The 16,051-nt window shown below is 38.1% G+C and overlaps 2 protein-coding genes across 6 annotated transcripts in view; one reads left to right on the top strand and one right to left on the bottom strand.

The window, feature by feature from the left end:
• The window catches only part of LOC129724993 (uncharacterized protein DDB_G0271670), an 82,496-nt gene extending 80,755 nt beyond the window's left edge, over window positions 1–1,741 (top strand). For all 5 annotated transcript variants that reach the window (XM_055680339.1, XM_055680338.1, XM_055680341.1 and 2 more), the window contains exon 7: window positions 1,098–1,741. In XM_055680339.1, the coding sequence (XP_055536314.1) occupies window positions 1,098–1,350 (253 nt within the window). In that variant the 3' untranslated portion in view covers window positions 1,351–1,741. The remainder of the gene's footprint in view (window positions 1–1,097) is intronic.
• LOC129724995 (uncharacterized) lies at window positions 1,582–3,832 on the bottom strand. Its single transcript, XM_055680343.1, has 6 exons — window positions 3,598–3,832; window positions 3,365–3,536; window positions 3,202–3,304; window positions 2,935–3,144; window positions 2,038–2,684; window positions 1,582–1,971 (listed from the first exon to the last, which is right to left on the bottom strand). The coding sequence occupies exons 1-6, from the start codon at window positions 3,754–3,756 to the stop codon at window positions 1,766–1,768; spliced, it is 1,497 nt and encodes a 498-aa protein (XP_055536318.1). The 5' UTR covers window positions 3,757–3,832; the 3' UTR covers window positions 1,582–1,765.
• Between the last annotated feature and the right edge of the window lie 12,219 nt (window positions 3,833–16,051).

Raw genomic sequence — 16,051 nt, forward strand, 5'->3', positions numbered from 1 at the left:
TTTGAGTTATTGTCGATTTTCCAATTTAGGTCTATTTTGGGTTCTTCTATCGTTTTGGTCATTTTCCTCATTCCTCTGATTTAGTCATATATTCATTCTAGTCGTTTTCATTATTTTTTTATCTCAGTCTTTTATTTTACATATTTCGTCGTTTCCGTCTTTTTTTTAGGGGTCATCATGTTTTGTGATTTTTGCAATACTTTTCAAATTGTGACCTTTTTTTTATTTATATTTTTAATCCGTTTTGTCTGCGGCTAGTTTGCCTAATGGAACATTTTTTGTATAACTTTTGTCATTTTTATCTTTTTTGTATTTACTTTTGCTTTTTATTTCTTCTGTGTTTTTTTTTTGTAACTTTTCGTCATTTCTGTCATTGTTGTAATTATTTTTATTTGTTCCATTTATGTCATTTACATTATTCAAGACATTTATGCTTTTTTCATTTTGTCTGTTATTATAATTTTGGTTATTTCCGTGATTCCTCTCATTTTTAGAATTTTTGGTCACTTTTGTCTTGCGCTGTTATTTTGACATTTCCATTGTTTCTACCAGCTTTATCATTTCTGTCATTTTTTTAGTTTTATGGTTTTATGGGTCGTCACTTTCTTCTGACATTGCTTAATTTTTATCCTTTCTCTGATTTTAAGGTTATATTTGTCATGTTTGTAATCTTTGTAAGTTTTTATTTTTTTATGTCAATTTTGTCATTTATTTAACAATTTCTGTCATTTCTATTATTTTATCGTTTTACTCTTTTTTATTTTTGTTCACATTTTGATAATTTATATAAATTTTTAATAATTACCCAATTAAATGATAACAGTTGACAACTTTGCTATATTTCAAAGCTCATTATTACTATAACTTTAATTTGTCGACGATGTTCACTAAACGGTGATATTTTACTTCTCTAATCGTCACCTCAATTGTTCAATTGCCACCATTCAGTTCGTCCCTTGAGTTGCCAGCAAAACAAGCAAAGACATAATTAACGTTGCTTTTTAAGCTTCCTCTAACCCCTCGTCCCGTGCGTTTACCCCGATCAAAATATTCCTAACCATTAAAATTCAGAACTTTGCTTCTCTCGCCCCTTCTAGCGCTGCCTATAGTCCACGTCCCAGGCCCCCGACGGGTCTAGGCGCCACCAGCTACCTGCTGGATCGGGAGAGTGGCAATTCCGTGGGAGAGCTGCATGGTGCCATCGCTAGTGAACTGAAAGCTGCCCCCGCTTCCGTCCCCGCTAACGATCGGTTTACCGAGAGTGGTAGTGCTAATTCCAATTCCTCCCACGACAACGCCAACGGAACATCCGGGAAAACCACTGGTGATAAAGCAGTCGAAAAACATTGAACAATGTATTCTCAACGGCGGCGACGGCGGCGGACGGTCAGCCCTGACAAATGAAATTTTAATCCTGGCGAAATGAACAATGGACTTGGTGAAAAATGAAATCAAGCAAAAACTTAGTGGCAAATAAGGTTACGATGAAGCGAGAAAAAAAAGTCGAATAAATTAAGAAGGAGATGATGCTTTTTTTGCTGAGAATGAGACATTATTAATAGGAAAGGAAAGCTAAATTGCTACGACAGGGGCGTAACAGAACCAAAAAGTGTATTCTTGCTTTCAATTTTTTTTACTTTTAGCATTAGGCAAAACAACCTAAAGTATAAGTTAAAGTCTACAATATTGGTAATAAGCTAGCTTATACGAACCTTAGAATCACTAATAAAAATCGATGAGACCAACCGAATTTGTTGTGCCGCCCCTAGTCATCATCCTCGCCCGTAGGACAGCGGCCGTTTTTTTCTGTGAAAATTCTGTGGCAAATGGAATCGACGGCCATCCAAATATAGTCCCCGCCCTCCCGAGCAGTATTATCCTCAACGAAGAATTCATCACCGTCCCCGATAAAGTTGTCTCGATAGTGAAAGAGTAAACCCTTCTCTGGTGGGATGCGATACTCTTTCGTACCTGAGATTATTACGTCAATAATTGAGGCGAAAAAAAAAAATTGTAGAACCAAAAAAAATCGCATACCGCTTAGAGCCTTCCACACAAAATGATTCCCCGCCTCGATAACGTTGCGTCCTTTGGCAATGTATTTGCTCCGGTTGTGGTACTCGAGCGGTCGGCTGGTCCGCTGGTTCCGCACCTGAGTGTACAGGTAGGTATTGTTGGCCCAATCGGGCTTAGTGGAAAAGTCTTCCTCGTACTTGCCGTAGAAAAACACTGCCCGGAAGTTAAACGAGTGCACATCGTACCGGTCCTGGCTCTGAACTAAATTTTCCAGTCCCCCCACGTGCTTCCCGACTGGCAGTAAAAATTCGTCCAAATCAACCACAGCTGTGTATGTGATACGCCTCAGCATCGTGGCTCGGTACATGCAATCGTTGATGGCAGCGAAAATACCCTCGTAGCGAAGCTCCTGCTCGAACTGGTAGCCCTCCAGATTCCACTGGTACACCTCGATCTCGTCCCGATCCTGGTAGTAGTTCAGCACTCGGTTCACATCGGCGGAGATGGATTTGTTGTAGAAATAGAACCGTTGCGCCCCCAGCATCCGCCAGTATGTTACGAATTCCACGATCCGAGCCGCGTTACTGTAGTTGTGATGAAGCGGACCGACACAGACGGCCACCTCCCAGTTCGGATACCCTTCAGGTATGACCGTAAACCTGTTGTAGCTAGAGGGGGGATGGAAAAAATGTTATCAATTAGTTTCTACGAGTTTGAGATTACTTTTTCTATTCAATACTACGTGTCGTGTTGTGCAAATTTTCACAGTTGGCATTATTGACTAAAAATTTTAAATTCTGAACTTTATATGACTGCCAGCCAAAACAATTTGTAATTCTTCACACTCGAGCGCAAATTTCTACTTATTTGATTGTATAGGAGTTGAATACACAATACCGTATTCGCAATCATACTTACTGAATCTTCACGAAACTGGTCGCGTTGACCATACTCGGTTCCAGGGCGTAACTCAAACCAACCTCATTCGGAAGCGTGACGTCGATTGCTGTCGCATCCCCACTTAACACGCACACAACAAACGTGGCCGCGAATGGCATATTGAAGTGCTCGTGGATCGCTTCCACCTGATCCGCTCGTGCCTGGTAGGTTTCATCTTCCCCTTCATATCTGAAAAATTTAAAAACAACCATCAATTTTGTTTGACCCACACTCTATGCAACATACCGAAAGCTGCAAAACACACTGTTCCCTCGAATGCCTAACGGTAGAACTGCGATCACACGAACACTCCCAAACGGAAGTGTTCCTTTCGGAACCGGCAAATTTTCTATAACACAACAAAATATCAACGTGATCGCTAACTCCAAACGTCACTTCTGTTACTAACCCACAATTTCCAACCTGTCGTCGAAGTAGGCGGAATAGATTTGGAATCTTAGTGCCGGATCGCCAATTGGTTGCCACTGGTCCGGTTGATAATTTTCCCGTTCAGCTTTCGAATTCAGCTGAAAATGGATGCTCTGTTGATAGGTTGGAAGCGTTCGGTGGATATAAAATTGCTGAAGCAAAATTTTAAATTGATTAAAACTAGTGTACACTTCAATCGAAGGTCATACTTACATGCGATACCCTGTGATAGCCCAGATAGATAAGTCCAAACAGTAGCAAACCGCAGAGGATGCCATACTTACGAAAGAACGACTTCGACAGCAATCGGGTGGCGAAAAAGGAAATTTTTGACTTCGACTTAAGAGAAGAGTATTTGATGTTATCGCGCATTATGTTTGACAGGTTGCAGCAGACTGTCGTCGAATTAATGTACCTACCTGTACGTACACGAAACAATGCGATAAACGGTATCGATTTATTAGTCACTTGGTCGGTTGAAACGTAACTGATAACGATTTGTTGCGATGATAAGACCATTCCGGAATCCGCGTTAAAAAACCATCGTTAATTTTGCATTCCGAGTGAAGGGGAACCGAAATCCGGGCAAAAAAATCCGGGGTGGTGTTCCGGATACTCATGGATTATTGAACCAAAACTCATCAAGCGAAATTAATAACGGTTTGAAGTCCGCAAAGTAGTCTATTAGTGGTCATATCAAGCGTCTAGGTCGTTATAGGTCACTTAGGAAATAGAAAAAAATCCTGAGTGTTGTCAAAATCGAACAGGGTCTGTATATGTAGCACCTCAATTCTTCTTCCTAACATTTAAGATAATAAAACAGAAAAATACCTAAATCAAAACAAATTCTATTATTTTTCCTGAAAAATATTTCCTTTAATATCTCGAAGCAAAGCTGTCTTTCAAATGGTAGTTTTGATTTATTTTATTTGGTTTTTACATCTTCGAGATAATCGATATAACATAATTTATTATTACGTATATATGTATAACAAACGCCGACAAACAGTCTGAAGACAATTTTTAATTAATTTCATCGGCACATGTATTGTATACAACACACTATAATAGAAAACTCACTGTTCCAAATGAGGTATATTAAAAATTAAAAAATTAAAATGGCTCGATTATCCGGAGGATTCGATTATCCGGAGCGAAATATTTTTCAAAGCTCCGGTTAATCGATTCCGACCTGTACCTCGATTATACACACCCTCGATTATACGCACCCTCGATTTTACGTACTTTGATTTTACGTACATTTTACCTCGATTTAACGCACACTTTTTTGAAACACATTTTAAATTCGTATGTTTTCTTCATTAAAATGTGCGCAATGAAGGGTTATATATATTAGACATGGTTCACTAATAAGAAGCCGTCCGTATAGACTGGGAAATCTGCCGAAAACCGGGAGACAGTAACAACAAGACCTCTTTTGCGAAACAGCGAACTTTTTCAAGGTTGTATACGTGTCTAACGCGTAAAATATTTGACGTCGTACCCAAACAATCTCTTTTGGAGTAATTTACTAAAACTTTAATATAAAACATGTACTGTTACAAGATAGAGGAGATGTTTTCAATGCCTCCTTAGCATTAGTATGTGGGTAAAAATAAATTTGTGAGTTACACATATACTCTCACACACATACACACACACACTTACACACACACATACACGCACGCGCGCACACACAGACACACATACACATATACGCACACATATACGCACACATATACACACACATATACGCACACATATACGCACACATATACACACACATATACGCACAAATATACGCGCACACATAAACGCACATACTTACACACATCCACACACATATACGCACATACACACACATACACGCACATCCACACACATATACGCACATACACACACATACACATATATACTCACATACACACACGCCCATTTCATTGTTTAAAGTAATTCCTTTCAAGCATTTTGCATATGTTCTGGGTGAGTTTCCCACGGCACATTAGAGGACGTCTATTATTTACGTAACGCAAATAATTACCTTCTCCGACCCGCTCCTATGTCACTCTCTTTTCTAGACCCTTAATATTGTTTCTATGAGTTGTCAAGCTTTTCAACCCCCCTTTCGAACGTTACATACTAATTGGATAACCCCTACATGTTTTCTTGCACATTTCCGATCACAAAAGTTAATTTTGAGCTATAAAAATCAAAATTTTGATTCGATTTTATGCACAATTCGATTTCACGCACATTTCAAAAACGAGAATGTGCGTGAAATCGAGGTGTAACCTGTACTGGGTTCACCGTAGAGTTGCGCCAGCTCGTGGTTTATTCTTCGACTCTATCAAGCAAAAATTCAAGCTTTAATCATCCAATGTGTCCTTTCAATTCGCACAGAATTTACTCTGACTTCGCACAACCAGTGCGTGATACGCATAACGCAAACGTTGTTCAAGGAATACATTGACAGAAATCAAAATCAGAATATGTATCATGTACACAAAACTCGTAATGTCTCGGTAAACTTCAACTTCAGGCGAACGATCAGTTTCGAGGCGCTCAATAAACCGTTCTTTACTCTCGCGAGCCGGTGCGTATCAACAGCTCGTGCATCCCTAAAAATCATCAGCAACCGAAACAGCCAATAGCGAGCCTTGTTGCCGCAGAAGTTATTGACGCTGGTGCCAGTAACACAGAACCGAACGCATGTGAATAAAACCAGAGTCATAAATAAATGCAAAATGTTTTGGACAAATCTAATGTTTTTGTTTATTGTTAATGATTGAATGATGTTTTCAAATTACCTGATTTATGAAAGTGAATCGATCAGATGACAATTTCTTCAATTTAGTCAGTACCCAACTTATCAGTATTGCTTGTTGGTTGCACTGCTTTAACGATGCCAGCCTACTGAACATCGGTTGATGCTTTATAAGTGTAGTGGTTTGGAGCTATGCAATACATTCAAAATACGCTAGAGCATCAAATGCGTTATTCCCAACGCACATGCGTTGTACTGGTTCCAAATTTAATCAGCAAAAGCGCTAATTTCGCTCATAAATGATTTGGTTACACACACTCCAACTTTTGCGTGTTTCATATATACTGCCTAAACTGGTCCTAAGCACTAGAGATGGTCGGGTACGGGTATTTTTACCCGAAACCCGTACCCGACCCGTACCCGACGGGTTCGGGTCGGGTTTCGGGTAACGCCAAAAAATATTCTACGGGTTCGGGTCGGGTACGGGTAATTAAAAAACCAAGGCTTCGGGTTCGGTTCGGGTACGGGTTAGAAAAATTCTCAATTGGTCGGGTACGGGTCGGGTACGGGTAATTCAATTTTCGTGCATTGTGAGAATTCAATTTTTATCATTTCAAGCCTGGGTGTTTTCTTAATGTCGATAATCGGTGAGATCGGAGAGAAAATCGCCCATCATCACTCAACGAGAAATCGCCCAATACCTATTCTGACAGTTGTCGGCAGTCTATGCACCAAGGGAATGACATCATGCTATCGCTTTCTAATGTTAGATTGAATAGTTCTTCCTGCAACGGTTTTGATTTAAATGGAATTTTTGTCGGGCTTTTTTCATAACTGTCAGGAAAACCGCGGAGCATTGCATAGTGGGGCTACTTAATACAAATGCTTGCCAAGTAAAAAAAAGTGTCGATAAATACGACAAAAATATGGTATATACTTAATTTTGGGGTACTGAACACGAATCACCATTCCACTTTTTATTTGGAGACGTTCATAAAGCACGTGACTTAATTTTTCATGATTTTTTAGCACTTCTCCCCTAACTTCTTTATTAAACAGAATTATATAATCTTCAACCACAAGCAACGCCACAGGGCGTCCTCTTTACAAAAACAGCTTACGTAGTTTTTGCACAACTCCTCAAATCAACCAAATTTCGCAAAAAAAATTGTTTTTATAAAAATTAAAACAATATTATATATTATAATAGGTAATAAAAACTAACTACAAATCAACTTTTTCTTCGAGGCCAAAAAAATCAAGCTATCATTGAAGCTGCAGAGCGTTTCAAAGTAATGATATATTTATTTTTAAATATGTCAAAAAAACGTCAGTATGCCGAGTTTTGAAAAGTTATAAAAAATCAAATTCTATGGTATTGCACCCATATTTTAGACTTAAGCTCTTAAATATTTATTTATTTATTTATTTATTTATTTATTTAATATCTGTTTTTTACTGATTTTTAGAATTTATCAATGACACCGAATCTATACTCAAAATTACAGGTTTTTGGCAAATGCAGTGAATTATCAAATTTTTCTCAAGTTATAAACTATATTAATTTTGACCTTTTAAAATTCGTTTGACCCTTTAATGTGTTTATAAAACTCGTCGTTTATTTTAAACTTTACCAGACATGCACTTTTCATAGTGGACCGATTTCTTATAGTGGACCACCCGCCTGAAACTCTGGGTTCATTATCATTCGTTCACACGCACACTCGGCTCTAGCCTGGCTCCGGCCATCATCTCGAGAAACCACATATGACAATCAGTGCATAAAATGTACGAGGTACCCAGGCATGTTGAACAAAAAAAAATTAAAAAAAAAACCAGGACGGGTCGGGTACGGGTCGGGTACCGGCAATTTCGGCGTTTTTTTCTATCGGGTACGGGTCGGGTACGGGTAGTTAGAATAGATATTTTTCGGGTTCGGGTCGGGTACGGGTTTGAAAATTTTCGATGAGTCGGGTACAGGTCGGGTACGGGTAACAAATTTCTCATACCCGACCATCTCTACTAAGCACGCGTCGTTCGAAATTGGCCAGGGCTTGCACGTCCTCCTCGAGCATCATCCATGTGTCATGCCCGTATAGGTCGTACATGGTGCACTTGATACGGAAGCGAAGTTCACTAGATCTCGAAGTCTCAAAGAGTCCGTAGTAGGCACGACTTCCAGCTACAATACGTCTGCAAATTTCTCTGCTGCAGTTGTTATCTGACGCTTCCAATGATCCGAGGAGCACCACCTCGAACCCATCTTCTTCAATTGCTACGATACTGCTTATGAGAGCCCTATCGCACTCGGTTACTCCTGCTGAGCAAGTCCACGCTACTTCGATTACTATCTGTCAAAAATTGATGATGGTAAAATGAAAAACAGAAAAGTTATGGACGTTTGAATATTTTGTCATTTTCACTCAGAATTTTTTTTATTTTGAGTGTTTTTTTCTGTTATTGTTATAACCTAGTCCGCACAAATGATATGTTGGTGATCTTTAAGAGAAGATTTTTACTCGTATTAGGAATATGTTCTGTAAATGGTAAGGAATGCTAAAAAAGCGTCGATAAGGCGGGGCTTAGAGCCTTATACAAACTTTAAGTAATTGTCACAAAGTGGTTTGTTAGAAATTGTCTACATTTACATATTTTTTACTTGGTGATATTTATAGGAGAAACCAGAAGCGTTTTTGTTTTTGTTTTAAATTGTCACCGCGAGACATATTTTTATCAACACATTCATGAATATTTTTCGTGACGAAGTTCTAAAACAAAATATACTATTCGTGACCAACTCCCGAACATTGATGTTTTAGTTTTTTTTATTTCGCCGACGAAATTTAGAAATGCTTGAATGTGTACATATAAGTAATACCATAGAACAAGTTGAAATTGCGAAAAATGAAATGCCAAGCGCTATTTTCAAATGCAATCCCATTTTCATGGAGAAAGTATAGCGCCTACCCCTTTCAATTTTCATGCGCCTTCAAAAAAATTAAGTTTAAGATAGTATATGTGAATTTTTTAATATTTTGAAAACACGAAAAATTAAATTTGTTGATCTTTTAAGGCAAATGTCTGTTTATAAGTAACTCCTGTTGTAATCTTGTTACAAAATAATGGAAATTTTCAAGGAAAACGTCTAAATCATATTGGTCAAAGCTGGTGGTTGGTCATGGTTGGTCAAAGCCCTACTTTTCCTGATATTTATTTAAACCAAAAAAAAATAATTTCAAAAATCACTGTGACAATGTTAATAACTTATAAGTTTTTTCAAAAGGACACAAATTCCATTAAACAAAACTTTTGACAAATATTTTCTTACAAAAGTCACAGTGACTAACTGGGGAAACTATTTCTATGAAAAGTCACTATGCATTTATAAGAAAAATTTAAATGTGCCTCTTAATTTCTTGGTGACTATTCTAAGACAAAAGGCCATTTGTACTTTTAATTACCACCGTGACTACTTAATGAAAAAATACTTTCGCTCCACAAGTAAAATGATTTCGTCTGTGACCCTTCTGGGAAAAATAAATAAATTGTAGTTCAATTATCACAGAGACAAAATGAAATAAATATTTGTTTTCTAATCATAGCCTTAGTGTCTTTTGTGAGAAAATAAACACAAGTTTTTCTATGAAAAGTAATGGTTACTCGATTACGAAAACTATTTTCATATCATTTTTAAAACGTTCGGGAGACGATAGTAAGAAAAAAGTCCTATTTTAATTGTGACTCTCGTGCGGATTGGGAAATTATCGCTAAGAGCATGATACAAATCCAACTCGCTATTTTTATACCATAATCAATCATTTTGATACTGGCCCCATTGAAATCTAATATGCGTAACTCAACGACGATTCCCGCTATCAGACGGTTTCAAAAATAAGACGCGTAGAGAGAGAGCTAGTTTTTCTACATGCATAACGTACAAATGCGGATTTCGATGGTTAGTTGCGATGACTTGGAATACTTTATCGTTCTCAAGTTTTAGATATTATTATCCGATAGTTTCCGCAGCTGCTTCGAACACTTTTCACCATCGGAAGGTCGAATACATTTAATTTTGTACGTAGTGTCATTCATGTTATTTGCTGGACCTTAACACCAACAGTTACTTCACTTAACCACTTATTTATTCACTTCAAAACTGTTTCAGTGTAGTTGTTGCTACTGCTAAAATGCCAATAACCAAAAAGTAATAAAGTTACGCGCTTGTATGCATTTTTGCAGGGGAACATACAAGCAAGAGCCACGTTGCATGTGTAAGCGAGACATCATCTGCTGTGTTTGTATTGATGCAGCGATCTGATTCATTCAAGTCACGACAGTGTGTGTTGTAAATCGACTGGAGATGAGGATAATTTTTTATTTTCCTTTTCAAGTAGTGAGTAAAAGTTTTGAAAGTAGTTGTAACGTTATTAGATTACTCGTGATCATGCAACATGTGCAAATTATATGACAACAAGGGTTATTACTCAACACGAGAAGAATTTTATTACTTGTTAAATAATAGATTTATTACATGAAGGAAATTATTTTTTTGTTACTCTCTAAGTAATAATTTAAAGTTCATTAAGCAGACAACGTGTGCAGTAGGGAAAGCGAACTAGAAATATGATACAGATTTGGAAAAATATACTACAACCCGACAGGACTTGAACCCGCAATATCCAGGATTGCGGTTTTGCGGGTTCAAGTTGGGAGATTGCGGGCTCAAGTCCCGTCGGGAAGCGATATATTTTTCCAAATCTGTATCATATTTCCAGTTAGCTTATTTTTCGCTTTCTCTACTGCACACATTGTTTCCTTAATGAACTTGAATGTTAACGGGTAAAAGCCGTTGTTAAAAATAGAAATTAAGTTCTAATAATAAGTTAAACTTTTGAGTGTAGTTATAGCAGCTATTTGGCTGGGAAATAATATAGGTAGGTATGATAGCATGGTAGGTACAATCGATTGAATAGTTAATTTTACCACAAAAACACCGCGTTAGACTTGTATCATGCTCTTAGCGATAATTTATAACAACAAACAGAAAAAAATCCTCAAAAATAAGTTTTGAGGGAAAATGATAAAATATTCAAACGTTAATAACTTTATTGTTTTTCATTTTACCATCACCAAATTTTGACAGATAGTAGTACATATTGTCGTCTTCAATGAGACAGGAAAGATCGTCGCCTTGATGAAGTCTTTTTCATGTTTCAAAAGGGCTTGGACATACATACGAGTTCTGCATACTGCGCTGTATACTATCTTTCGTGGCCTTAATCAGTCTTGTCAGTTTCGCACGGTTACCATTAGCTCTTCACGATAAGCAACCTTGAAATCGATGACTAGGTGGTGCGTAGAGATTTGATATTCGCGACACTTGTGTAGGATCGCCCGAAGTGTTAAGTGTTAAGTGTTGGTCTGGCTTAATAACTCCCTATAGACCTTTTGCTAGCGGCGAGAGATGGTGAAAGCACTTTGTAGGTCGCGTTGAGAATCATGAACTCTCAGTAGTTCTCGGATTCCAATTTGTCGCCATTCTTGTATGTATTTTCGCTGTCCGTAAAACGCCGATGATCCAGAAATAGTAGAACAAGAGGAAAGCCTGCCCTTCTAAATTAAGAGCTTTCAGGAAGAACTTCTTGAAGCAATTAACTTCTATATAGATAATGGATTGGAATGCAATATTCGCATGTGAACTGAAGGTTATAAACTGATGACTCAGGTGTTAAACTACTACAAGGCGGTGCAAGTGCTCATGCAGAAACATAAGGTGAAATATTTTTCCCACGATATTGAGGTATAAACCCTTCAAGGCAGTCCTTCGTTGTATTCCTGATATGGCAGTAGACATTTTGTTAGAGAACTTGAAGGCAAAGGAATTCAAGCCAATTGAAATTCATAAAATGACGCGTCACAGTTAGACTCGGAAATATCGTGATCAGTTGTATTTCGTAAACCTGGAGAACAATGCAACATGCCTGGCGGAACTGTAGTCCATTTGAGCTCTTTTTCACATCATTGTAGCCTGAGAGCGCTACGAACCAGAGTTCATCGAAATTCGGAAGCGGGCCTCCACCAACAATCAGCCAGGTTGCCGTAAGGTGCCCCCAAACCAATGGAATATAAAAAGGTACGGAGATGGTTTGAGGCTCAGGTTCAAAGGGCTTCTTTTTCTGTTAATTGTGATAACGAAGAACTCCAAAAACATTGTCGCAAAAAAACATTGTTCGGTTGATTTTTTCAAGATTTTTGCACAAGTTGTGAAAGTTTTAAGCTGAAAATTTCTGAACAATTCGGAATACCGTTTCGAATGGCATTTGCCCGTTGACCGAGATCTACGTCACAACCCACAAGCACGTGTTTTTTGCCTTTTTTTGCTACTAATATAGACAAATGTCTTCTTCTTTCTCACCTGTATGTACCTCATTGCCCCAAACAACAAGACGGAGTTCCCTGTCGATGGCTCCTGTCACCCCATCTCGTTGCTCGGCCCGCTACCGCTGAACCCAACACCATCCCCGTCACAGGTGCCTGTACGTATGCTGAAACACCGGGTCTCCAAGGATACTCGCCTGGAATGACCTTCTCTCAAGCTGCAACCGGAGCAGCTGACAACGAGCTCTTGCTCACCATGAAGCAATACGTTTCACTGCTTGTGGAATGCATCAATACTTTCCGGATCTGCAAAAGCCTAGCTGAGCAACTGCAATCTGCAGTGCTGATCGCTTTCAAATACGGTCCGTGAAACCATCAAAATTGCTAACTAGAATGCTTGTTCCATTAGAAACAAGTATTCTGAGCTTCTTGACTTCCTCAACGAATCCCAAATAGACACTGCTACCATCACTGATAAGTATCTCAAACCTGAGCTGCATGTTTTCTTTTCCGATTTTCGGTTGGTTCATCAGCATAGCGGGAAACTTGAACGCTCGGACCGAGGTGTGGGGCAAAACCGGAATGACCTTGTGATTGAACACTACAACATTTTGGCACATCTTCCTGTCCAACATGGCCGTCTCCGAGGTTCCAGTCGTGTTCGAGAAGTTATCGTCGGACCACTATCTAATAGAACTGACCTGACCTTCCAGCGTATCTCTGGTCGACCGTCGAGGTGAGCAGTTCGACTTTCCTTCAATCTGAGTTAGACCGTGCACAGCTACGACCGCAAGGTTGATGTAGAACTACATAAGATTGTTTGTTACATAACATGCACTGTTGCATTCGAGAGTAATCAATAACAACTAATAAAATAACTTTGAAAATAATGTAATGACAATGTTTACATTCAAAATGGCATCGGGGTCGGCTTACGATCATTTCGAAATCCAAGATGCTGACTTCCGGTTACTTGAAAATAGGCAAAGATAACCTCAATTGTCATTTTAAATTTTTTCAGGGCCACCACATTATTTGCAGAGAATTACACTAATAAATAGTGTTAGATAAAAGTTAATAACATTGAGATAAGAAAGTCTATCGTAATCTTGTGTTCGCGATCACTCTTGAATTCAGAAAATGCAAGTGTTGCAACGTGCAGCTCTATGTAATTCTACGTCAATCTTGCGATCGTGGCTTTGCACACAACCCTTCTAATAATTTCTACTAAAGAGAGTGCCGCTGAACCTACCGCTAATGCTGCAACCAACACTATCACTACTGGTCCCCAGAAAATATGAGCTCTTCAATGAAGTATTAAAATTGTCCTCAAAAAGACAATTTGTTTTTTCTTTTTAATATTGGATATGATGCTCTGTGATGTCGTCGACAGTGGGAATACGGCATTCCTCTAATAACACAGTAGACACTTGGCTTTGCTTACTAGCATCACAAAAACGTTTGTGTGTCACTAAAATACGGCTGAACTGTCCACTGAAGAAAATGGCTGGCCTATTTACCAATCGCTGATGATACCGCCAGCGCATGAAGACAAATTTTTACTAAAGAAAGAAGTGGTGCCGCTGCTCCTACCGCTGACGCTGCTGTAAAGACCGTTCCAGTAGTGGCCATACATTAATAAAAAGATTGGTTGACAAATTTTAATAGTACAAAAGTCCGAATAATTCTAATTTTCTGCAATTGGGCGGAGTCATAGATGATTTTCCAATCTATTGCTGCTAGAACGAAGGTAATCCATTGAAAAATAATCGGCTTATTATCAGTTGAAATCCGACATATTTTTCCCTTTTTCTGTTTTAAAATTTTCATTTCATTTATTTATTTATTTATAAGTCTTCGAAAAAAATCGTACAGACTATTCTAATGTTTAAAGGTAGATTTGGACAAGTTAAAGTCATAATAGTTCGAAACATTGTTAAAATTACGACAACAAACATCATTAGGGTTGCTCTCAACAAAAAGAGTGCGGTGTCTAGCGATCTGGAAAAAAATCACTTCGTCTTGTGAGTCTTGGTGGTACGGTAAATCGAATGAGATTAAGAAATTCTGGACTATCTACATAACGAAGAAACTGACGTTGTACTCGTTAAATTTGTTTGGTTTTTGCGGCACAAGCATTCCATACTCCAGGATGCTACGCACAAGAGAACAATAGAGTGATTTTAAACAGTATACATCATCAAATTGTTGTGTGTTTCTTTTAATAAACCTCAATATAGCATATGTTGTAGCTGCATGCAGAGTAAAATTCAACTTGGTATCAAGAAGGATGTCCAAATCATTCACAGTGTTGACTCGGTTGATGCTGGCAGTGGACATCCTTTAGTCAAAAATCATAACTTGTCTCTTTCTGCAGAATGAAACAGCATTACACTTTCGCACATTTACTTCTATTCCGTTAAACCAGCTTAACAATATGTCGATATCAGCTTGGATTGCACAGAAGTCTAAAGTAGATGTAATCACTCGAAAAAATTTGAGAGCGTCAGCAAACATGTACTCAGGAGACTGTATGGTTGAACACAAATCGTTAAGAAAAGATTACATAATAGCGGGCCAAGGTGGCTTTTCTGGGGCATTTCCGAGTGTAACGCAAACGGTGAAGAACACGTTCCGCCGATACGCACGTACGCGCTGCGTTCGTTGAGGTTCGGAAATCTTATTCTAAGCAACAGAAGATAAGGTGCTTTATCGAACACCCTACATTTTACACCACTACATAGCCAAACTTTCTGAGAGACGTAGTTCTACGTGAAATTTTCGATACGGCGTTATTAGTTTCCTTCAATTCATTTTCTGACAGTTTTTCTAAAATGCTTACGTCCATTCAAAAAAATTGCTCTTGAGTTTTGAAAAATGTGTCCACCCACGGAAGTTATTTTGTTTTATAAGTCAAATACCTGTGCTATGTTTTCATATTAAAATGTTTTTTAGAGAAAACAGAGAACAAGATGGTAACTCCAAACAAATCAGTGATTATTATCCTGGACCAGACCAAAAAATATTTTCCACCAATGCTATTCATGCTCTTTGACAATGGTTTTCAATTAATAAATCGATTAACAGTCTAAAACACCGGTTATAATTTTTTTTTTGCACAGGTTGAGCAGAGCAGAAATAGTTCTAATAAAAGTGTGTAAAAATGTTTGATTTTGATTCGATGATGATGCGTGAAAGAAGGCCAAAAACGCTGTATCGAAGGAATCGCTCGATGAAGATTCATGTCAAACGCAGGAACAGCTTGCCTCGACTCGATATAAGGAGCTACCCGCAAAGACATTTCCAAGCGATTGCATGTTTTGGGAATGACAAAAAAACAAGAAATTTGAGTTTCTTGTGTTTTGAAGCCAAGGAATAAGGAATTATTTCTGATATAAATTTTAGAGCTAGTTTTCGAGTTATTGACTGCTTGTTTACATTAACAATTAATCCCACCTTTTTTTACATTTTCTTCTCTGAAATATTCGCATTCATTTACGCTGTTTTTAGGTATATGCTTTACAA

Source organism: Wyeomyia smithii, chromosome 2 (genome assembly GCF_029784165.1).
Source record: "Wyeomyia smithii strain HCP4-BCI-WySm-NY-G18 chromosome 2, ASM2978416v1, whole genome shotgun sequence".
Lineage (NCBI taxonomy): Eukaryota > Metazoa > Arthropoda > Insecta > Diptera > Culicidae > Wyeomyia > Wyeomyia smithii.

Bases quoted from the DNA above. Each gene is read 5' to 3' on its own strand.
- LOC129724995 (XM_055680343.1), bottom strand. From the start codon at position 3,756: ATGCGCGATAACATCAAATACTCTTCTCTTAAGTCGAAGTCAAAAATT. The intron at 3,145-3,201 runs GTATGTTGCATA...TAAATTTTTCAG, and splicing joins AGTGTGTTTTGCAGCTTTCG to ATATGAAGGGGAAGATGAAA. The intron at 1,972-2,037 runs GTATGCGATTTT...TAATAATCTCAG, and splicing joins TGTGTGGAAGGCTCTAAGCG to GTACGAAAGAGTATCGCATC.